The sequence below is a fragment of the Meriones unguiculatus genome, chromosome 3 (assembly GCF_030254825.1).
Source record: "Meriones unguiculatus strain TT.TT164.6M chromosome 3, Bangor_MerUng_6.1, whole genome shotgun sequence".
NCBI lineage: Eukaryota > Metazoa > Chordata > Mammalia > Rodentia > Muridae > Meriones > Meriones unguiculatus.
This window is the reverse complement of record NC_083351.1, coordinates 38,874,395-38,899,906: the sequence shown is the minus strand read 5'-3', so window position 1 is coordinate 38,899,906 and position 25,512 is coordinate 38,874,395. Positions and strand designations below refer to the sequence as shown.

The 25,512-nt window shown below is 42.0% G+C and overlaps 1 protein-coding gene across 2 annotated transcripts in view; it reads right to left on the bottom strand.

Annotated features, from left to right (window-relative positions):
* Positions 1–25,512, bottom strand: part of LOC110558928 (myb/SANT-like DNA-binding domain-containing protein 3) — a 129,255-nt gene that overhangs the window by 39,658 nt on the left and 64,085 nt on the right. For both annotated transcript variants that reach the window (XM_021654111.2, XM_021654110.2), the window contains exons 2-5: positions 24,511–24,620; positions 15,949–16,078; positions 11,516–11,542; positions 9,158–9,254 (exon numbers count right to left, since the gene is read on the bottom strand). In XM_021654111.2, coding sequence (XP_021509786.1) covers positions 9,158–9,254; positions 11,516–11,542; positions 15,949–16,078; positions 24,511–24,620 — 364 coding nt within the window. The remainder of the gene's footprint in view (positions 1–9,157; positions 9,255–11,515; positions 11,543–15,948; positions 16,079–24,510; positions 24,621–25,512) is intronic.

Sequence of the window (25,512 nt, the reverse complement as noted above, 5' to 3'; positions counted from 1 at the left end):
AAATGCTTCCCAGAAGAGTTGGTGACACTCTACCTAATTCACATTTCAATCTAGAAGAAATATTAGTTAAAATAGATAAACATGTATGGGACTCCGGACAAAGAAAGTACTAGGGGCAAAGTGAGGCAAGTGTCCTGGGACACTATAAGAGGACATTCACAAAACAAGAGGCTGTGGGAGATGAAGGTCTTTACCTTAAAGACAAATCTATCAAGAGAAACCTTTCCTGACAACCTTCAGAGTTACTTCTAGAAAAGAACCTGTGCTTTCTAGGATCCAGATTACCTGCACATAAAACACCACTGAGTAGTACTTGTTTTCTATTACCAGCAGAGAATAAACTTAAAATTATTTTCTATTATAGCCTAAAGAACTACAGTAGAAATTTATTAAACTAATTGATTTTAATTTTTATTGTCTGACAACTTCATATATATATACAATGCATTTTGATTATATTTACCCCCTTACCCTCTCTTACTCTCCCTCTCATTCCCTTATTCTGAGGAGGCCACCATCCTTTTTTCATGTCTTTTTCTTCTTTTATTTTTGGTTGTGACCCTAGCCTTTACCAGCTGAGCCATCTCTCAAGTACTAGGTCTTTGTCTTAATGAGCTGCTGAGTGCAATTAGGGTTGCTTGCATGAGCATGGGTGTGGGTTATTACTGGATCATGGGCAACTTACCAAAGGCTACAACCCTGAAGAAAACGTATTCCCTCTCCCCCAGCAGCCATTAACTGCCAATAGCTCCTCAGCTAGCCGTGGGGCCTTGTGACCCACCTAAATTACTTTTTAAGTCTACTATTTTGTATGTCCAGAATCAGACAGTAGCAAATGACAGAGTCATCACTGTCATCTCTATGTGGAGACAGAGCAGAAAAGTTAAAATTAAAAGAAAGAAAAAAAAAGCTTTCAAAAGAGAGGGGTAGCCATAGCACTGCACTCTTACAGCAAAAGGGAAGATTGCATTGCACCTAGAAAGGAGAGAACCATCACACTGTAACATTGCCCCAGAATCTGCCAAAATAGAGTCGGCAGCGCGCACACACAGATGTCCATCAGGTGCTATCGATGCTGTCTGCTGCACCACACACTGTGCAATTCTCTGAGCAGCTCTCGGGTACTTATGTCACTCCAGGGTAGAAAGGAAACAGCTGCCCCAAAGAGCAGATTGTATCAAATAGGCAGAAGAGCAGAGGCTATTTCCATAAAGCAGAGCACACAAAGCTCAAAGAGAACCATTTGGATATTTTTATAGCTGCCTGTATTGCCTCCAGGCCTGGAGAGTCTACAGATGCCTCAGACCATTGGTGGGCAGGGATTTGGGTCAGGTACATGAAGGCAACGAAGGGAAGGAGTCCTATCATTAGTAACCACACTGCTCAGAGAAATGCCTGGTAACTGTCTTGCAGCAACAACTAAAGCCTTGGACAAATTAGAAATGCCGCTGAGAAAAGGGAGGTGGGTAGGGGAGTAATCCTAAGCACACATGGTTTAGAAATATAACTTGCTGTGAAGGGCATGCTGATTGCAAGGTTTAAGACTGAGGAGGCCATCTAAGAAGCCCTACACTTCACAGCTCTTGCATTGGAGTACTGAAGCCTCACTTACAAGGGAGCTGCCGCTTTTGGAACCTTACCTAATACCTCCAGATATAAATTCAAAAGGTGAGTAGTGATGAACGCAGCCACCAAACCCCATGCAAAACTCACAGCACCCCAGAAAAAAAAAACAGTCTGCCTCAGGACAAGGGAAGTTACCTCATTAAAGTCATTTAATTTATTTTTATGTTTAAATTGTGTGCACTTGTGTGTGTGCCTGTATGTGGGTATGTGCATATGAGTGCAGATGCCTGCAGACACCAGTAGAGGGGGTTGGATCTCCTAGCACTAGAGTTACTGGTGGCTGTGATCTACACATAGTAGGAATTGAACTTGGCTCCAGTGCAAAAGCAGTAAGTGTTCTTAATTGCTGAGGCGGAGCCATCTCTTGCCCCCGTATTTTAAATTATAAATGACTGAAAACATCAAGCAGTCGAGAAAGAAGGTACATGCAATAGAGATCACACACATTTCTGAGAAGGAAAAGCATACACTTATTTGACATTTAAGTTATTCCTAAACTAGAAGCTGTCCATAGACTGTCTTGTTTCCTGTTTGGGGAGGCAGAGAAGCAAATCGCAGTCAAGTTCATTGGCAAGGCACACTGGCAATACCCATAAACAGCAGCTAGCAGCCTGCCAAAAGAGAAGAAAGCTTTCTAGGTCGGATTGGTTTGGGTGGTTGGTTGACTGGCCTCAGATTCACTGTTTGACTGAGAATGACCCTGAACTTCATATCCTCACGGCTCCCATTTCTTAAGTGCTGGGATTGCAGGCATGTTCCACCAAATTCTGCTTATGAAGTACGGGGAATTGAAGTTTGGGTTTAGGCAAGGACTCTACCAACTGAGCTTTCCCAGACCCAGAAACATGTGTGTGTATGTATGGGTATGTATGTGTATATGTGTGCAATGTACGTGTGTGTGTGTGTGTGTGTGTGTGTGTGTGTGTGCTGCGCAATGTGCGTGTATATGAATATGTGTGTGTGTGCAGGTGAGCAGGTGCACAAGCACCTGTGCACGTGGAAGTCAAAGGTCAAGTTCAGGTGTTGCTCCTCAGGAGCTAGCCACCTTGTTTTTTGAGACAGTCTGGTTCTGGAAACCGGAGCTCACGGATTGGTCTGCAGTGGCTAACCAGTCAGGCCAGGGATCTACATGGCTCCACTATCCAGGACTAGCAATAGAAATATGCACCACCACGCCCAAGTTTCCAAGTAAGTGTTACAATCAAACTACGGACAACACAGTAGCACATCAAGCACTTTATCAACTGAGCTATCTTCCTATTCCAAAAAAAAGTATTAAAAAAAAAAGCACAAAGCAGAGTAGCCACAGCGGAACCCTCTAAGAACAGCCAGGTATTACAGCCCAGTATTAAGACACATAGCACAAAGGAGAAATTCTTTGCCATAAACCTGCTAACAGCAAGCCACACAGGTGCTTCTGGGTTCACACTCCTGTGGAAAATCAGGACAGCACTTCCCTGCCCTCCTGAAAACTGCCATAATCAGGTAAGAAAATTCAAGAATATGCTAAAATGTACATACTCTGCCGGAGAAAGCAAGGGAAGCCAGATATGATGACCCATGCCTGTAAGCCTAGCACTTGGGAGGCTGAAACTGGAGGACTGGGAGGTTAGAGGCTAGGCTGGGCTACATGAGAAGACCTTGTCTTAGAAGGGGAGGAAGGAGGCTGGGGAGGTGGCTCAGTGGATACAGCGCTTCCCAAGCAAGTATGAGGACCTGAGTTCGAATCCTAAGCACTCTCAGAGAAGCACGCATGGTAGCCCAGGGCTGTAATGCCAGTGCTCCGTGAGGAAATGAGCAGCAGAGACAGGAGATTTCTAGAAGCTCAAAGACAAAGGCAAGGTAGCCAGCACATGCAGGAGCAGAAAAACAGAAACCCCTGTTCTCAAGCAAGGTCGAGAGCGGGGACTAACACCCCAAGCCGTGCTCTCTCTGACTTCCACGTAGGTCAGGGCATGCACACATCTCATAGGAAAACAGACTTTAAAAGGGTAAAGGGCATGGCCGGGAAGAATGGCTCTGTGTTAAAGAATGCTTCTGCCCTGACAAGAGGACCAGAGTCTAATTCCCAGCACTCACATCAGGCAGCTCAGGACTATGTGCACCTACATCCTGCAACTCTGGGGGGACCCAGCATTCTCTTGTGGCCTCGGAAGACACCTGTACACACATATGCACACACACACACACACAAACATAAGTAAAAAATACATAAATCTTTAAAAGAAGGAGATAAAAAGGGAGGAAAGGATTTACACAGAGTAATTAAATTTCCATTAAGCAGCTGAAATAAAAAAAAAAAAACAACAGCTCTTGCTCTTAATAACAGAAGATTAATTTCCACGGTACCACTATTCCTTCTTGCAAAGCCCTGGAATTCTTTTAATGTATAGATTAACAATAGAAAGGACCTTAAGTGTAAGAAGCTAGATAGATTATGCAGCATTTCTTCTGACAGAAAATATTTTTGAAGTGAGAAAAGATAAAACATTTTAACAGATACCCGTATTTAAAACTATGTAAGAAATGTAGCTGTGACAGTCACGTCTGAGAGCATTATCTTTCAAACCGTAAGTCACAGAAGTAGTGTATCATATGAAGGCAATTTGTGGGCCACTACACTATTGGTTACTTTGCTCTCAGCTACAGCAAAATGCCTGACAAGAGCGTAAGCAAGGAAGGTGCGATGCCTCAAATGAGAATGGCTCCCACAGGCTCAGATATTTGAATGTCTGGGCCCCCTTCGGTGAACTAGAGGTGTTGGAGGGGATGTGTCACTGGAGGTAGGCTTTGAAAGCCAGGCCCAGTCTCTCCCCCTCCTCTACTCACCCCCATCTGCCTTGACTGACTCCCTGACGCCAAGTCCCCGCCATGATGGTCACAGATCGACCCACTTAAACTGTGAGCAAGCCCCCAACTGAGTGCTTCAGTCTTTAAGTTGCCTCCTTCACGATGTCTTTTCACAGCAACAGAGCAGTAACTAAGACACAGGGTTTATGTGCGTCACAGCTGATGGTGCAGTCACTCACAGTGAAAAAGTCCATGGTAGTGGGAGCTTGAGGCAGCTGGCTGATCGCATGGCACCCTAAGCCGGGAAGTGTGGAGAAATGACTGCTGGTGCTCAGCTTTATCTTAGCTATCCTGCCCACAGAACGGTGTCACCACATTTAGGGCGCGGCTCCCACCTCAGTTAACTCAGTCTAGACACTCCCTCATGTACGTGCCTAGACATTCTTCCCCTCTATGACTCTAGACCTTACCATGCTAACCTTCACAACACTATCTTAGTTACTTTTCTATTGCTGTGAGAAGACACCAATGATCAAGGCAACTCATAAATGAACGTGCTTAGTTCAGGGCTGACAGTTCCAGAGGGTTAGACTCCATGACCATCATGGTGGGAAACACGCCAGCAGGCAAACAGGCATGGCGCTGGAGCGGTAGCTGAGAGCTTAGATCTTGAGACACAATCATGAGGAATATCATGAGCTTTGAAACCTCAAAGCATCCAGTAACATACCCCCTCCAACAAAGTCCCACCTCCTAATCCTTCCCAAATAGTTCCACCGACTGGGACCCAAGCATTGAAACCTATGAGGCTGTGATGGCCAATTCTCATTCAATCACTACAACCACCACCATCTCTTAAGAAAACAAGACTGAAACTATTAGAGACATTTTTAAAGGCACTACGTTTAGTAAAGGACTCCACAGTCCTTTAAACATCCTACTCAAGGTGTCTAAGTACAATGTGACTATGTAAAAGAAGAGTGTTGGTCAACAAGGTCCGTGTATTTCCTTTTTACCTTTAGATTTGTTCATTTTACATGTACACGTGTTTTGCCTGCAGATATGCACCTTCACAGGCCCCTGTTGCCCATAGAGATAAGAGAGAGACATTGGATCCCCTAGAACTACAGTTACATCTTTAAGCCACCATGTGGGTGCTGGGAATCACACCTAGGTCCTGTGTAAGAGCCAGTGCTCTTAACCACAAGCCATCTCTCCAGCCTGGTGAATTTCCTAAATAAAGTGGTTAAAAAAAAAAATCTGAAAGGTGCCCCAAACATAAAAGCACATAAATCTTAGCATTCTGGAGGCTGGTAGGGGGAGGGGAGATAATATTGAATGTCTAAAGCCAAATGGGGCTGTATAACACAAATTTGGAAAGTCACTGATAGAAGCGTGTTTCCTTTTCAGATAGCTTAAGTTCCCAGCTGCAGCCAGGGATGATGTGCCATAAATTCCAGGACTTAGGAGCCTAAGTCTGAGAGATTATAAGCCTGAGACCAACCTGAACTACATAATTAAGACCCAGCCTGGAAAATAGTCAACAGACAACCTAATGGCTATATTCCACACACCCCTGTCTGTAAAGTCCATGCTAGAGCTCTAGAGCACATCAGGGACCACTTCTATCCCAATTAACCTTTTACATATATTAAGAAAAGACAAGCGTACAACCCAGGCTCTTGACATAAGGAAAAGACAAGGTGATGGGAATGCTGATTACCCTGGTTTGAACAGTACACATATGTACCGAGGCAGCATACTTTATACCCCTTAAATATGTGCAATCACATGGAAACAATAATTTATACGTGGGTGGCATATGTGCATACATATGCACGCCTGCAAAGGCCAAAGAGGATGTGGGGTATTTTTCTTGTTTTGTTTGGTTTTATGTCATTGGTTGGTTGGTTTTCTTGTTTGTTTGTTTGTGACAAGGTCTCACTAAGTAGCCTTAGATGTTATGTAGACCTGACTAGCCTTGAACTCACAAAGATCTGACTGTCTCCGCCTCTCAGATGCTGGAGTTAAAGGCCTGTGCCACCATACCTGTGGGTATTTTTGTCTATCAATCTCCACCCTATTCCTCTGAGACAGTCTCTCACTGAGCCTGAAGCTCACTGTTTCTATGAGGCTGCTGAGCAATGAGCTCCTAGGATCTGCCTTGCCTCCATCCCTCATCCTGAGGTTACAGAAACACGCAGCCATCAATAGCTTTTCAGATGGGGATTCAGACTTAGGTCCTTAAACTTACAGTAATTCTCACCCACTGAGCCACTTCCTAGCCCCGAAAATAAATTGAGTGATAATGTAATAGCCTGATAAATTAAGAGTGATAAATAATAGAGGGAGAGTTGACGGCATCTGTGGGAACCTGCTCTCACACCAACACAGACATACCGATATACACATAAATTTTTTTTAAAAACTCAAGGCAGTAGAGCTAATGTCATTATTTCTGCATGTCTTTGTTTTCTGTACCTGAAGTTCTCTGTAGCTGTCTTGTTGGAGCTACAAAACCTCTACAGATAGCTTTCTTGGAATGAAAGCCCATTTAAAAGTAAATTAGAAAAATTCAACCCACAATCAGCAGCAGTGCACAAGCTAAAAGGTTAGCCTGTAAATAAAATACCCTTTTGCTGCGTATCTATAGCAGCATCAAGTATTTTAGCTTCACCACTCATTTTCTGGACGAAAGTGTCAATCATCTCCTCAGTGTCTTCCGACCTAGCCACCGTTTCCTTGCCTGATCTTGGCTATTCATCTCAGACCATGTCCTCCTCTGCCTCTGGGTAAGCCCTTCCCTGTTCAGTACCCACCCCCTTTGCTGAGAGCTGTTTCCTACAAAAGCAGTGTCTGCAAAAATTGCAGGTAAAAAGACACACACAAAATTAATTTTCTCTGAAGGGGAATGTGCTACGTCTTAGGGGGGAGGCGGTTGCAGAAAGATGTCTTATTTGGAGCCACTTTTGAGTCTAAATGGAATCAGCTTTGGTTCCAAATCTTCTATCACTTTCTATTTAAGCATGAAAAATGACAGCTGAGAAATGTATAAAGTAGGGCTGAAAAGAGGTATTGTTAAAGGAATCAAAACAGACCAATATACCCAGCCAATCAATCATGGGCAGCCATGTAGCCTATGAACACTATTATAAAACTGTCCTAAGAAAAGTAACGAAAAAAGCAGTTACACACACACAGGCACACATACACACATACAAGTACACAAAAGCACACATACACACATACTCACACTTCTGTTCCATTATGCCTTTTCATTAGTGACATCAGAGGAAAGACAGTACTTATTCTAAATGTGTGTATCATTTCTCTCTTGTCCTATGAACTGCTGTCTGCTTTGGATTATAAAATAGTTCCCCCACATCAAACCACTGTAATGAACAAAAACACTGGCCAATCCTGGAAACGATGTGTAAAAACAATACATTAAGCTTTTCTAAAGTTGCCAGGCAGTGGTGGTGACTGCCTTTAATCCCAGCACTAGGGAAGCAGAGGCAGGTGGTTCTCTGTGAGTTCCAGGACAACCTGGTCTACAGGGCAAGTTCCAGAACAGGCAAGGCTACACAATAAAAAACCTATCTCAAAAACAAAAAAAAAGAAAGAAAGAAAGAAAGAAAAAAGATTTCTGAAGTCACTTCCCTATCTCCATTTATCCTATACATGCTAGGTAAACTACCAAGCATTTAATTTTACCAAATGCCACCCAAACAGTTGATATTATGCCATTAATACTGAAAATAGAATGGTGTTGATTTATAAACTCACTCTGGGCATTAATGCTAATTAATACAGTTTTGATAAAAAAGATTTAAAGTGCTGAACAAAACATAGGATCTGAAAGTACACACCAAAAATATGTACAAAAGGAATAAAGTAACGATCTCCAAAAAAGAGTGTTTCTGAATATGCACTAGAGGAAACAGAGGAAATGAAGAAGATACAGTTAACTGTCAGGTCCTGAAGTCAGCATCAAAGCTTTGAAAATCAAATATGCACAAATTAAGCACCATAGGAAAATGAAAGAGCAAGACTGGGAATAAGTAAACATAATACTGATGAAAGGAAAAATCAAATCTGACTGCTGATAAGTGCCAGTGTTATTACTATTCTACCAAACAAACACTTCTTCCAGGGATCAGGCAGAAAACTGGCGGAGTCTGTTAGCCATTAAACTCACTGTGGTGAAAGTTGAAGTGGATAAGAAAAACAACATCAACTATACAACTGAGATTTATAAGAATATGTTTCAATTATATAAAAGATGTAGTTAAATTTTTGCAAATTTAAATTTTTTTTTCTCAGTGCACTGAAACACATTAGGTTTTTGCAAGTGTGTCTGAATTTGTACCACAAGAAGAAAAAACTGCAAGAGAAGAAACAGAAACTGTTTACTATAGATGCTTACAGATGGGACAATGTAAGATGACAGTTTTGATGAATAAATCATAATTAGTATAAACAAAATTGTTTTTTAAAGAACACAGATCAAACTCAAAAAACTATAAAGGGATTCTCCTTCTGAACATATAACTCATTTGAACAGTCATTGTATTACATCAACTTAAAAAAAGAAAAGAGAAAAGAGCCAGCCAGACCATCATTGAGAGTTAAAACGTAAGGAGGCATGCACAGAAGCCCCAGAGCTGAGTAGAAAGCTCTTCCTGCAACGCCACCAGGGAAGAGACCTAAGAAGCAGTTAGTCCCACGCCCCACAGCTCACCCAACGTTTTCCGCATCCTCGTCACACTCAGCCTTGTACTTGCACGGTCCACACTTGGAATGCTTCCTGTGAGCCTCTGCTCCCGAGCCTTCCTCCTCTGTGTAAACAGAAAAGTTGTTCTTTCAACCAGAGCTGGAATGGAGCCTTTCCAGATATGCTTCAAGTTTTCAGGAGCTGTTATCTTATTTTGGAGGAAAACGCACCCAAGCTTCTGGAGGTAATCACTTCTAAAAAGGCCTCAGAGCTGGCGTCCAAAGCTGCTGAAACTACTGAGCAGCATATGCCGTGACACAGCACTGTTAGCAAAACCATGGCTTAGGCTGTGTGTGCTGGAACAACACGGTAGGTTTAATAAACTGCATTTCTAAAGAATTACCATTTAATACTGAGTGGGAGAAAATAAAAGATGAGCAAAACTCCTATCTGTGACTATCCTCGCCCTAAAGAAGCCAATATAGGCTGATTGGCAAAGACATGCAGGAACACAAGAGAACATCATCACCACCTTCCCTCACATCAGCCCCACACCCGACTTTTGAAGCACATAAAAACTAACTCCAGAGTTAAAAGAAGTATTTGTCTCCAATTTTGGAAACAAGGAAAGGGGTGCCCTCTCAAAGCCCCCTTCTCTAGTTGGCCCACTTAGCACAGCCCATAATACTGAGATGGAGAAATCTGTGAGTGTATTTCCCAGCCACAAAAGAAGCACATATCACTGACCCCCGGAAAAAGAAAATCACAACCCCCAAACAAAGGCATCCTGTATGTGTGGACCGGACAGTCTCTCCAAGAGGGCCAGGAGGTCAGCTGTGAGGAAGGCGCTCAGCCTGGAGGGACCTGGTATATGACAGAATTCTGAATTGGGGGCAGCGCAGTCAACGAAGACCTTATCAAAACACAAGTCCACAGATAGCACCTAACTTTCCAAGCGTATGCTCTCTGCCTATTATGATTGGAAACGCTCCTCAAACACGATGAAGCCCAGATTGCAATGATCATAATAATTAATAATTCTGAGCTCTCAGAACCATCGTAAGATCCAGACTGGCTCAGCAAACCACTAAATTTTTCCAGTGCATGTTCCCTTGAGGGCTGAGAACAACCTACATTCTCAGCAAGGCAGCTAGGGCTGTATTATATTAGCAGATCTTGGGAACATCTGAGTTTCCTAACGGAACAATGACCACAGGGACCAGCTCCCATGATCTCTTAAAATCCTTTCCTGCTCTCAGATCTAAAATTCATGAAGTTAGCTTTCACACATGATTACAAAGCTGCTGCTGAAACACGTCCATTTAAATCAAATCCTATTGTTCAGTTGCTTTTATCATCTTCTGTCTGGCTGAAACTGCCATCCTTGAATTCCTCGCCATAAATGATCTATTCTCTACAGTCCTTCAAAGTCCCTTCCAACTTGGAAACTTTGGGACTCTATCAAATACAGAGGAAAGAGTAGCCTGGCACAGGTTTCATGTGATTAGGATCAGAGCTGAAGTTTATATTTGGCCTGAATTTCCCCAGTGGGTGTTCCTGTAACATATCCTCAGGGTACCTCGAGTATTAATGTGCAAGGAGTAAGATTTATAGCTTCATTAAACTCATCCTCAGTTCTGGTGCTTCAATGCTATCACCAAATATGACATTTTTAAACATCAGAAATAATTTTTCTGTGAAATAGAATTTAAAACACAGGACATTTTAAAGGTTTAAATTTAACTCTTAATTCCACCAGAGTTGTTTTGCGAGCTTTCTCTTATCTAAGCATGACTTACTCTAGATTTTTAACCTTGTTAGGCTTAAGGAAAAAAAAATCCTTATGGTAAAAAAATTGGAAGCAAATAAAAGAGATGTAAAAGCTCTGATTCATGATAAAAATCACTTGTGTGAACAATCCTGGTGGAAGCTGGCTTGTGCAACCTAAACTTAACAAAGGCTACGATGGGTTCTGTTTAGTCTGACAGGAAGCTCTCATTAAAAACTATGTGGAACAAAGACTGTCTGGGGTTAAGAGAAATACCCAAGGTGGGCATGGTGGCCAGGGCACAGGGCTTCTGTAAGGTTGTTGGTGATGAGGAGTCCCTGAATCTGTATACCCTAAAAGTCATTGTGCTTCGAACTTGAAAGGAGGGAGCCCTCTGGCGTGTGATTTATATCTCAGAGCTGGCAAATAGCAAAGGAAAACAAAGGCCTTAAGAAGTATTTGAGCTGGGCATGGAGGATCACGCCTGGAATCCGTGAGAGACTGAGACATGAGGACCAATGTAAGTTCAAGGCCAAACCTGTGTTATGTAGTGAGTTCCCAGGCAGCCTGGGCTATGGATGAAACTCTCTCAAAGTAGCAACGTATTTAAAACTCACCTCCTTCTCCAGATCCAGAGCCATTATCTGAGAAGAGAAACAGCAAATTTAAACATTTCTCCGGGAAATTCCATCTTTTCAAATAGTAACATTTCTTATCAAAAATAAAACTGTGGCATCCACGGTCATATATCCTCTTCTCAAACTTTTGACAGCTAAGTTTATTTTCATGTCTACTTTAGGCTCTACAGAGTAAGTAACCTAGGCACAAAGCCATCAGGAGTTCTTATATACTAAATATATTTCTTATATTTCAGAAGCCAGCCCAGCAGGAAACACCCAGATCCTATAGACTAAGACTAAAAATACTATAAATAGCTAAACAGAAATGATTAGCCCATTCATTTAGAAGGTAAAAGGAAATTTTAATTTTGTTAGGGTTGGAGAGGAAAACTGAACAAACTGCTTCTACTAGAAAGATAAAAGCTGAGCCTGGCTCCAAAAGTCTTCTTAATCAAATTTGTGGATACAGACCAGAGGCCAAAAGGCTTTAAAAAAAAAAAAAAAAAAAAAAAAAAAAAAAAAAAACATGATTTAGCAAGGAGAACCTCAGGGTTGAATGTGCATAGTAATGATAAAATTAGCTTCCTCTAGGAAATCTATTCAGGATAAATCTCAGAGAGAGAACAGCCTAAAATGTAATTAATGTACAATTTAAAATTTTGGTAGTGCTGGGCCTTGTAAATACTAGGCAAGTGCTCTACAAGTGAGTCACAACCCAAGCCCTAAATTTTTATTTTATAGTGCTGAAAGAAGCCAATATATACCACATGGTGGAAATAGGGGATTCTGCCATATCATCAGCATGGAACTGTAAAAATTTTTAAAAAGAGATGGCAGATGAAGATATTGATACGTTAGCCAAACTCTCCAGGGGTGATATCTTGGCCCCAGGGAGTTAGTTCTATTCTTCAAATGTTCGCTAGAATGGAAGATAATTCTGAATACTAGAACAATACCAGCCCCTTCCCACCAAACTCCATGAAGCAATAGTCAAATCCCCAGACACGCAACAATAGGGGGAATTAGAAGGCACGCCTATACAGGCAGTGCCACGTGCATAGGCTTGTGTGCTTTGTGGAGAGTTCTCAGTTGCATTCAGTTTTGGTTTAACCACTCACCTAAGGCTGTCTCCTGAAAGGAAAGAGGGAAAGAGCAGGGAAATGGAAAAGGAGGAGAGAAATGGGAATTGAATTTGTAAAAACTTATGACCATATTTTCTTAGGAAAACTAGGCTTTCTTCCTTTTATTAGATATCCATTGATTGGGTATATATTAAGTGCCAAGCAATGTGATAAAAGCTGAGATTACAAATAATAAATAAGACATGTACGTTCCTAGTACATGAGACACTCACCCCAAACCTTTTTTCAAACTGTGTCCAATTTTAATAGATACTAAAAAAATCTTACAATGTCCTTGGTCATTAAGACTTCCTAAATAAATCAAATACTATTGAACACTCTGACAATATGGTAGTTTTTGTTGCAGAATTTTATCAGTAGTATACACATTCTTGAATCCATCGTAGCTAGAAGAAGGTGTTATGCTTCCCTAGACAAAGCATACGGCCTCCTGGTGAAGAAAGCTCTTATGTGGTTATAGGCACGTATGTCAGGTAAGTGAAATACTACGTTACATGCATTGGTACATAGAAGGTAAAACAAACTTCCCAGAGATGTCAGAGAAGAAGGACTTTAGAGTAAAGCCTAATAGGATTTTTTTTTTTTAATAATTGAAAGAGGAAATATTTCAAACTCTCAGGACACCTTTAAAGACCAAATAACATGAATAAACAATGGGTCAGCAAAAAACAAAAACAATATGACACCTCAAGGCCTTGGTATTCCAAAGCTTAACAAACCCAGAAGACTGATACCCATGTAAAAATTTAGAGAGATGGTGACAGAGTCTAAGATACAGGTTACATGGTAAATAAAAGCTGAGGTAACTTTAACGTGAGGCCTTTCGGCAACCTGCCCCTCTACCCCCTGTTTAACATTCACTGCCTACCAAAGCAAATGCTCCTAACAAGTGATCAATCAACATGGCATCGGAAAGATGTTACCACACAGGCTGAGGCTTTGTATTAATCCTTAATTATTTTGCTCCCTGAGGTCTGCTTGCTGTCCTTTACCAGCAGACAATCATGAACCCCAGGTAATGCTTTGTAGCCTTCCTTCCAAAATTATCCCTAATTGGCTACATAAAAGGCCAACAGCACACCTGGGCAGGGCAAATGTGAGAGGTAGAGCTAAGGTTCCAGGGGGGAGGACAGAAGGATCATGGGAAGGAGAGAGACAAGTGTTAGAGGAGAAGAAGGAATCGGGGACCGCCATGGGTTAGGGTGGACAAAACCATGCAGCCAGGAGGAATTTACTCAAGGCAGTGCTGGAGAGAAGTAGCTCAGGTGAAAAGCCTAGGTATTTATGGAATTAGGAATGGGAAGCGGCCCAACTAGGAATGATTATAGCAAATGGCATAGGATGTGGGGCTGGGAGGCAACAAGGTAGCTTAGGGGGTTGTATCTGCCCATCCTCAGCTGATTTAAGGCTTATTTACAATTCTATCGGGTGTCTATGCCTTTTATTGGTATGGTAGCCCATTAGTAATAACCACTCTAATAATTACAGGCTATTAATAATAAACATTAATAGCACTTTTATTTTCTACAACAGAAAGACTCCCCAAATTTTCTAGATCAAGCCTTTGAAGCACAATGTACTTAGAGAAGCTCATGAGGACATCACGTGACAGCCCAAGAGCACAATACTTTCAGCACCTAGTTACTTTGTGTACAGTAAAAACTTTCTCCTTGTCCAAAAAGATCAGACACTTCACTGCTTCTGTGCAGTAACTACGTTAGGAGGAAGTTCTGCAACAGACGTGGAGGGGGACAGCCACATTTCACAGTGCGGTGTGAGGGCTAGGCACAGCGGCCAGAGCAATCCTGAGGGTCTGACTGTGGGCCTCCAAAATCTGTGTAAGCAGCCTGGTGTGGCAGCATGCTCCTGTCACACCAGCACTGGGGGGCAGAGACAGATCCTGGGAGCCTCCTGGCCCGCCAGTCTACCTACGCAACAGTGGTTGCAGATGCAGTGAGGCTGCATCTCAGGGAAATACAAGTAGAAGCTGGAAGATGATTCAGTGGTTAAGAACATTTGCTGCCGTTACAGAGGACCTGGGTTTATTTCTCAGCACCCACCACTCTAGTTCCAAAAGATTCAGCACACCTCTTCTCACACGCTAGGGCTCTGCACAGAAGTGGTACACTTATAGACAGTAAGGGAAACATCATACATAAAAATAAAATAGCAATAAAGGGAGGTAGCAGGTGTCTATCTCTGGTTTTCACACATGGAGGCATGCACCTGAATACATGCATGCCTATATCAGACACTCATACGCACAAAAGAAATGAAAAGAAAAAAAGGTGAGTTGTGTGACTTAGAATGAAAGCTTTGGGGTCACTCGGATCTAAGATTCTAAGATCCCGATTCTAAGATCAGCAACATCCCACTTCCGTAATGAAGCTCCTATAAGCCAGCACTGCAGCTCAGCTTTCCCAGCAGACAGCACTCTGCAAGGAAATGACGCTGTCCCTGACTCCTCAGAGAGGACCTCTCCCAGAATCTGCCCTATGCATCTCTGCTTTGGGTGATTTTAACTGTATCTTTTCCCTTCAATAAATCATACCTGTAATAGCTTTTAGTGAGTTTTATGAGCCCTTCTAGAAAACTATACCTGAGGACAGTTTGGGGAACTTTTTGAACTCTAAATGGTAACATAAGGGAGAGCAGCATTGGGGCCTATGCACACTAACTTATAGCTGGCCATAAACCCTTCACATTTAGTGAGAGGGGGAACTTTAAACACTGTAACATACCAGGAAAAGGAAGTAAATGAAGACAGTATCAGTCTCTGCCTTTACCACTGGCTTCCACACAATGACTGTAGTTACAGTGACCTTCACCTCCACCCTCAAACTCAACACAATTAAGAAACTCACATTGAGACCTCCCAAAACCAAAACTACCATTTCAAGGAAGAAGAAAGTAAATAAGAGGGCTGGAGGTGTTGGGTGGAAAGGAGCAAAGAATCTGGAAAGAAATACAACCTGAAATGTTCATAGAAGCTTTCTAGAGACAATCATCTCAAAAACATAAATAAATGAAGACAAACTTATCCCATGGCAGTTCCCAACTCCAAACTGTACCAGGCAAAGGATCTGTGACATTCCCACACAAGACATACAGTCAATACAGGCATACAGTCAATACAAAAATTACCTCGAGTTAAGAAGCATAAGATGAAACATAGACAGACCTCCCTCAGTCACCACCAATCAATCCCTCCGCAAAGTGAGCCAAAAACTTCCGACTAAATTCTCCTTTCGGAAAATATGGGGGAACCATTTCTAACAACATACATACCAGAGTAGCAAGGTCCCCGTGCCACCACTGTTATGTCTTTCTGGTGCTTGCAAGCAGCTCTCCTGAGAAAACATTCATTCTGATAAGTGTCCCCATTTGATCCACAGACAGGAATGTAATTTGTATGGCACTGCAAAAAAACAAAAATACACTCAGAACGAGGCATGAATATTAATGGCATAGCTCACACTCGTCAACACAAAAGGAGAGTATCATGACTTTACTTCTAGAACAGGTTGTCCCTGGATATAACTTTTAACAAAGAGGACCTGCCTCTTCTTCAGACATTCTTCTCATGTCAGTAACAAAAATAACTACCACTTGGCCCTGAATGAAATGAGACATCCCTGTGCAATCTACTGTGTTTACTTGCTAAGAAAAGCCATAGAAATATTAAGAGGGAAGTCGTGACAATGTTTGTAAAGAGCTACTCAGATGATGACTTCACCATTAAAATCTATTTACTTAATACCACTAGTCGCAAAGTCCCCACCGAAGGAACAGAGAAGACACAAAAAAACCCGCACAACCTCCATACTCAGAGATGTTATAATCTTATTAGACTAGAAAAAAAAAAATGGCAAAGTTAAATTGTGTTCCAAGTCAGTCGATCAGACAAAGTACGATGCCTGATCTCCACTGCTACAAGCTAGAGTTTGAGGAAAACCTCGTCAGAGAAAGTGGGCTTCTAACTGAGCACCGAAGGACAAACAGGAATGAGGCAGATGAAGATAAACGGTAATGAGATTTTGAAAAGTGACGCTGGTTCAACATACTTTAAAAGAACTTTAGAACTTCTACATGTCAAATATAACACAGATGGGGGGCTGGAGAGATGGCTCAGCAGCTAAGTGTGTTCTGCCCGTGCACAGAACCAGAGTCCGTCTCCTAGCACTCACACTGGGTGGCCCACAACTGCCTGTACATCGAGGACCTCCAACACCTGGACTCCATAGACTCCTGCACATACCCACACAGAGACACATATGCATACACATAAGTTTTAATTTAAAAAAAATTTTAAGAAGCATAAATGAAGTTTGAAAATCAAGGGAAAATATTATAATATGATATAAGCTATCATCTTTACTTAAATAAAAATAGTACAGATGTTTTTTAAATGGTATTTACAAAGTACTCACAGAAAAACATTAGTAACAGCCAACAAATACATAAAAGTAATTGACCTTCATTAGCAATCTGAGTTGTAACTGAAAATAAGAATTGAGGGGTGGGGGATTCTTTAGACAGGTAGGTACTGTGTAGACCAGGCTAGCAAGGAACTCTCCCTGTCTGAATTCACCTAACCACTGCAAAGATTACAGGCATGTGCCATCATGCACAGATTGCCATTTTTTAAAAATATTGTTTGTCCATGACATTGAATGCAAATTATTTTAAAGACAATATACAATAAAGCATAGTAAAAAGACATTTCATTAAGTCTAATTTAGAAAATATGGATAAATTCTAGAAGAAGATGTCAATACATTTTTCATATGTCCAATTTTCTGTATGTCTCAATTTTTCTGCAATCAACAAGATGTACTTTTACTATAATCTACTTTTTTAAGTGGTCTGTCTCAGTGTCTGAAGCATCAATACAGCATATTAGCACAGCTTAGCAACTGCTAGCTAACAAAGTTATTTTATAACCAAGCTGACTTTACTATATATTCAATATCAGCAAAATATTACACAAACTTTTATTAAAATTAAATTTTTATTTAAAGAGTTTTGTATATGAAAGTGAATATGAGTATTTTTAATCTAACTGCATTATAAGTAGATATAAGCACCTGAGTACTATATTGTCTTCTAAAATAATCATTCTAAAGCATGTAATAAATGACCTTTATTTTTCTTATATATTAAAATTAAAATTACCATATTTATTTCTCTAACCATGTGTTTCTCTAGGCAACATTATAAATTTCATTTAATGGTAATAAAGACATGGAACGTGAGCTATTGAAAGAGTTTGATAGGACTGGAAATCTTAACATTTATAAAACAGTATCTCAGTAAGCACTAGACAGCAGCTTTAAACTAACAACCAAGGAAGCTCATGGCAATGCCTGAGCCAGGGCTCTGAAGTCAAACACTGTTAGCTCTCAAACCCCGGGCCCACCATCCCTATGAAAGCAGCACCGCCTTGCCCATCTGTCTACAGCTAACTGTCACAGTCCTCTCAAAGAATGTCGTTATGAGGATTAAATAAAGGGAGATACCTATGGTGTTGCTATCTGGCCAACGACAAATTCTTAAATATCAGCTGGGACTCCTGTCATTTCGAAGTCTTGAGTACTTGTGTAGAAGCACAACTGCTCCCGAGTGATGTCCTTTACACCCTGCACACAAGTCATTCAGAGTCTCACCCATGAGTCACTTGATGGTGAGCAAGGGTCCTTATGTCCCTGCAATCTGTCTCATCAGCACAAACCTCAGAGGGACCTTGAGATGAGGAAGTAGATCTGTGGTTCCTTCATCATTCTTCATTTCTAGGGTCTCTCCTGGAAGCCACCCAGAATGTTAATGGATAAATGCAGGAATCTGGGCAATTTTACAACATTCAGACTAATCACTGACTCCGGACGTGATCTCTGATGTCTATTCTGCCACCTTTGATGAGGAATAGAAATCTCCTCTATCACTTATGACTGTGATGATACTGCCAGCTACATGAAGCTGTTTGAAAGATACAGCACTAAACAATTCTGGAACTACAGCCATTCAAGCACTTGCTGTATACCTACTATGTGCCACGAATTGTTTGGAACCCAATAAAATAAGAAAGTAAGCATGTATTGTCACTTGAGTTATTCATTTTAGCCATTCTGATGGGTGTAAGGTGAAATCTCAAGGTTTGTTTTGGTTTGCATTTCCTAATGACTAAGGACGTTAAACCTTTCTTTAAGTGTTTATCTGCCATTCCATATTCCTCTATTGAGAATTCTCTGTTTAGCTCTGTACCCCATTTTTTAACTGGATTGCTTGATTTGTTGCTGTTTAACTTCTTGAGTTCTTTATATATATTGGATATTAGCCCTCTATCAGAGAGAAGGTTGGTGAAGATTCTTTCCCAACCTGTAGGCAGTCGTTTTGTTTTGATGACAGTGTCCTTTGCTTTACAGAGCTTTTCAGTTTCATGAGGTCCCATTTATTGATGGTTGCTCTTAGAGCCTGAGAAAGGGGAACCCTCCTCCACTGCTGGCGGGAATGTAAACTTATACAACCAGTTTGGAAATCAATCTGGTGCTTTCTCAGACAATTAGGAATAGCACTTCCTCAAGATCCAGCTATACCACTCCTAGGCATATACCCAAAAGTATACAACAAGGACACCTGCTCAACCATGTTTATAAGCAGCTTTATTTGTAATATCCAGAAGCTGGAAATAGCCCAGATGCCCCTCATTTGAGGAATGGATACAGAAATTGTGGTACATTTACACAATGAAATATTACTCAGCAATAAAAAAAAAAAAAAAAAAAAAAAAACAAGGAAATCATGAAATTTGCAGGCAAATGGTAGGAACTGGAAAAGATCATCCTGAGTGAGGTATCTCAGGGGCAGAAAGACACACAGGGTATATACTCACTCATAAGTGGATACTAGATATATAATATAGGATAAACCTACTAAAATCTGTACACCTAAGGAAGCTAATCAGGAAGGAGGATTCTGGCTAAGATGCTCAGTCCCCATTCAGAAAGGCAAAGAGGATGGACATCAAAGGAGAGAGAAAACAAGGAGCAGGACAGGAGCCTACCACAGAGGGCCTCTGAAAGGCTCTACCCTGCAGAGTATGAGACAGATGTTGAGATTCATAGCCAAACTTTGGGCAGAGTACAGGGAATCTTATGAAAGAAGTGGGAGATAGTAAGACCTGGAGAGGACAAGAGCTCCACAAGGACAGCAACAGATCCTAAAAGTCTGGGCACAGTGGTCTTTTCTGAAACTGATACTCCAGCCAAGGACCACTCATGGAGATGGCCTAGAACCCCTGCACAGAGGTAGCCTAGGGCAGTTCAGTATCCAAGTGGCCTCCATAGTAATGGGGACAGGGACTGTCCCCGACATGAACTGATTGGCCTGCTCTTTGATCACCTCCCCCTGAGGGGGGAGCAGCCTTACCAGGCCACAGAAGAAGACAATGCAGCCACTCCTCATGAGACGTAATAGACTAGGATCAGAGGGAAGGGGAGGAGGACCTCCCTTTTCAGTGGACTGGGAGAGGGACACAGGTGGGTGGGATTGGGAGGGGAGGAGGGAGGTACAGGGGGATACAACGTGAATAAACTGTAATTAATAAAATAAAAAATAGTAATTATAAAAAAAGTAGGGGGGAGTTAGTATGACCTGGAGAGGACAGGAGCTCCACAAGGACCAAATATATCAGGCACAGGGGTCTTTTCTGAGACTGTATCTCCAACCAAGGACCATGCATGAATATAACCTAGAACCCTTGCTTGGATGTAGCCCATGGCAGCTCGGTATCCAAGTGGGTTCCCTACTAAGGGGAACAGGGACTGTCTCTGACATGAACTCAGTGGCTAGCTCTTTGACCTCCCTCCCCCTCCTGAGGGAGGAGCAGCCTTGCTAGGCCACAGAGGAGGACATTACAGCCAGTCCTGAAGAGACCTGATAAGTTAGGGTCAGATGAAAGGGGAGGAAGACCTCCCCTATCAGTGGACTTAGAGAGGGGCAGGGAGGAGATGAGTGAGGGAAGCAGGGATTTGGAGGGAATGAGGGAGGGGCTACAGCTGGGATACAAAGTAAGTAAAATGTAACTAATATAAAAAATAAAAATGTCATTTTAAAAAAAAAAGAAAGAAAGTAGGTTCCTGGGATAGTTCATCTTGATTGTCAATTTGATTGATAGATTGATAGGTACCTAGAAGAGCAATAAATTATATGTCTGGACGTGTCTTTGAGAGGATTAATTCCAGTAGAAGGGCTAGCCCTGCATATTGGTAGTAGCACTACCAACCCACGGGAGACCTGAGAGTAGGGAAGGAAGAAGAAGCCCACAAACACCGGCTCTCCTTCTCTCAATTTCCTGCACACCATGATGGACTAAACCTCTGAAAACGTACACTGAAATAAGCCATGTATTCCCCCCCACCCTGTGTAGTTGTTTTGCTCCAGTATTCTGTCAGGAAAAGTTGGACTAATATAGCTGCGATAGTTAATTTCATGTGGCAACTTGACTAGGCCCTAGGGTGTCCAGATTAAAAGATATTTCTGGATATATCTGTGAGAGCCTTTCCAAACAAAATTAGGATTGGAGTCAGTGAACCAAGTAAAGCAGACTGCCCTCCCCGGGGTGAGACGCATTATCTGACTTGTGTTCGCTTTTATTTTTAATAATTTGTTTTTAATTTATATATTCACTTTACATCCCAATCATAGGCCCCTCTCCCTCCTCTTCTCCAAGTCCCTTTCTCCTACCCTCTTCCTCCTATCCCCCCTCCCCTAGTCCTCAGAATATGGAAGTGCACCCCCAAACCAGCTCACCCCAGTACATCAAGTACTGAGCTCTTCTTCATCAACTAAGGTTAGGCAAGGCAGCCCCGAGAGGCGGAAATGATCAAAAGCAGGCAAGAGAGGCCATGCCATAAACAGTACCTGCTCAACTTACTAGGGGACTCACATGAAGACTGAGATGCCCATTGGTTACATATGTGTAGGGGGCCTAGGTCAAGTCCATGCATGCTCTTTGGCTGGTGCTTCCATCTCTGTAAGCCCCCATGGGTCTAGGTTAGTTGATGCTGTTGGTCTTCTTGTAGCATTCTTGTCCCTTCCAAGTCCGTCTATCCTTTCCTCCCACTCTTCTACAAGACTCCCCAAGTGCTGCCTAATGCTTGGCTGTGAGTCTCAGCATCTAATTCAATCAACTGCTGGGGGGGGGGGTCCTGTCAGAGAATAGTTAAGGTTAGGCTCCTGTCTGTAAACACAGCAGCATATTATTAATGGTGTCAGGGGTCGGCTTTCTCTCATGGTCTGGGTCTCAAGTTGGGCCAAGCATTGGTTGGTCATTCCCTCAATCTCTACTCTATCTTTATCTCTGCACATATTGTAGGTAGGGTAAATTTTTGGTTCAAAAGTTTTGTAGGAGGACTATAGGTCCTCCTGGCTAGAGGGTGGCCTCCTCAGTCTTGTGTCCCTGCTGCGAGGAGGCTCAGCTAGACATTCCCATATCCTCCCTGTAGCCTGCTCTGTCACAGGTATTGAGCTTGTCTCAAGGAGGCCCCTGCCTTTGGTTTCCCTTTTCTGTCCAGGCCCTCAGACCTCCCCTCCCCATTCTCCCCACATCTGACAGCCCCACCTTGTTTCCCTCTCTAACCTCTCCTACCTCTCCTATCCAGTTCCCTCTCTACAGAAACCGACTAGAACAAAATGAAGAGATACTGGTCTTCAGCCTTTAGTTTCCAACAGAGATGTACACCACTCCATTTCCTGAGTCTTCATCCCTTAACAGACTGTGGGATTTCTCAGCCTCTACAATCAAATAAGCTAATTCCTCATTAGTCTCTTCTTCAGCACTCTCACATAGTGCATGTACTCTGCTGTTTCTATTTCTAATACAAAGTTCTAGTAAGAGTGAGAAGGCCATGGAATCTGGTAAAAAAAAAAAAAAAAACAGCCACAAATACAGGAAGACAGGCCACAGAACTCTAAATACAACAAGGAAGAAAGAAAATAGAGGAAATTCAGAGGCACTAAGTTTTAAGGGGAAGATGTAGCATTAATAATTTTTCTATGCATATAATTAGTGAATGGCTTTGTTTATATAACTAGCAAGATAATGGCTTCTATGAGCCAACTAACAAAATTTGCAGTTATGTACAATCCCATTTTCTGTGAAAGTGAACCTAACTCATGCTCCAGAAGCTTGTATTAGCACTGAAAGCATGCAGAATTATAAGCAATCTTTTCAAGCAATTTGATTATCACTGTTAAGATTTACACAGAAGACAGCTGTGCCTAATGTAGATATCAAGTCACTGTTTTTAAGCTGCCAATAATTTGGGTTTTATGAATAGATCTATAATCTTGCAGGAAGACAGCAGCGCGATCAAAGGAAGAATTGCTCAGCAGGAGAAGCAACCAGGCTATAAGCCCCTGGGCAGTTTGCCCCTACAAGGCAAGGAACCTGTCCTTAAACATCTTAGGATCCAGCGTAAGACACAGGAACCAGCAAGCCCAGAAAAGCATCTACTGATCTCACTTCCTCACTTACATTTCTCTTCCTGCTTTGCCACAGGTTAAGAACCAAAAGATTTAAGACAGATGATAGAAAAATATTTTTTAGCTGTTCAAGGACATTGAAAAGGCTGCTTTTTTAATATGTAATCTTAAAAATACCTCAAGGGCTTGGAAAAAAAATGAAGGAAAACAGAATCTAAAACCAGCTCCATGGAAATGAAAGAGCCCCATGGAAAGGCAGGCACAGAAGGAACTGATGTCCCCAGCCAATGGGCAGCAAGGGTGTGAAGCCGGCCAAGGCAGTCTAAGCAAGCCGGGAAGAAAGTAGCTATTGTGGAGCCTGCCTCACAGAAACACCGCTCTGTATAAACGGATGAAAAGTCTCTTTGACCCTGAGAACCTGACGGGGCGGTCAATAGCAGTGTGCCCAGCTGCCCATCCCCATTGCTTCCACTCTCTATTCCTTTGCATGGAAATAGGCGTCGTGACGCTTTATGGTATTCAAAGAAGGTTCACACGCAAGTGCTCTCTCCCTGTGTGTTCTTACTACATCTTACAAGTACGGCATGTACCTTTGTTCAGATCAAATACTAGTGAGGAAGTGATTCTTGGGGAGGTCACTAGGTTACCTAACTCTCCTAGGTCATATGCCCTGTTTCTGAGCCCCTTCCTCTCCTCAATATTCAAAATGGCAGGCTTAGTTAGAACAAGACTGTCAGTGAAAACCAGACAAGCTCCTTCTATACTCCTCTCCAATTCTGAGACAACATCTACAGCTAGATTATAATTTAATCGAAGAACACAGACAAACAGGAACAATCAAGAGTGACACCCTCCACCTCTCTCGGCCTTTCAGACAGTAACAGCACAACTAAAACCCAGAAGGAAATGCTAAGGTGCCATACTCTTGGGCTGCCACTCTAATTCCCAGCACATCTCTGACTCTGATTCCCTGAGGCTCTAATTCATCCTGGCTCTAAAGAGCTACAGTAGCAAGGATGGAGGAGGGGAGCAGGAAAGCCAGGTTAACAGGAAAAAAAGGGAAAGATCATGCCAACCTGTCAAGTAAGAGGCTCTCCCAGAGCACCCACCCTTTCCCTTCCTCTGCAAAGGTTACGCATGGATATTACTTTAACATTTCCCCACGCATGCTCACATCTGTCATGGTCAGTCTGTCCTCTTTAATTTCTGAAATGAAGCACAGAAGGCACAAGTAACAGGACTTGACCTGGCAAGAAAGAACTAGTGGGCTGTGAGCTCAGTTCCTATAGGGCCTCAAGGCACTATGTGCTCTTTATTTGAAGAGTGTAGAATTATAAAATGGGGAAGGAGGGGTTAAAGTTCTCTCACCTGAAATTGGCATGCACATTTCAAACCATCTCCATCTTCTTTGCAGACACCTCCATATTTACAGGATGATTCATCACATACTCTGATATCAGATTCCCTAACATTTAATTCTGCAAGAAAGGAAAACACAGTTGCACATGAATACGCAAATATACACATATACCACACACACACCACAATGCATACAGACACCACACATACACACACAATGTATACAGCTTAACAAAAGAACAAATGTAGTAGGCTCTCATTCACTGGTACGATTACGAAACAATATTAAAAAAATCAAGTCATGGGTGCCAGAGAGATGGCTCCGAAGTTAAGACTACTTAACCTGAGGACCAGAGTTCAGATCCGAGCACCTACACAATAAGCCAGGCATCTGCTATCGCTGTCGCCCCAGCATCCAGTGCCACAGAGACAATGGGAATTGATAGAAGTCACCCAGCGCCCTCTTCTGGCTTCCACATGAAGGTACCAGCACAGACACGAGTGCATATACTCACACACATACACACAAATACATAAATCTTCAAAAAAGTAAAAATAGAAAAGCAAGTTCTTGTAAGACTCAAAATGTCCGGTATACCCAAAAGAGTATCTTAAGCTATATCCGTAAAAGGAACTTCACCCCAAAAGAACCTCAAAATGCTAGGTTTTAACATAATTTCCAAGGATAAATCTATGGAATTTGTCTCTTTGGGCTTGCTAAACACATGGTAATTTTGCTATTGTCTGGATAGTTTAGACTGTTGGTCTGGTAAGTAACTTAATTCTAAGGACAACATATAACAAAGCTTAACTCATCAGTATTCATTCTAGGCCAACATTTTTCAGTTACAAAGAATTATAAAATTAACTTGAATTTCACACAATAGGGAGGTATGGAATATTTGTGAACACAAAATTAAGGAGCTTCACCTTTTCTCTCCCATTAAAACTTCTAAGTGACTAAGTTGATTTTACCACAGGAAGAACAGTCAAGCACCAAATTTGTTTCTA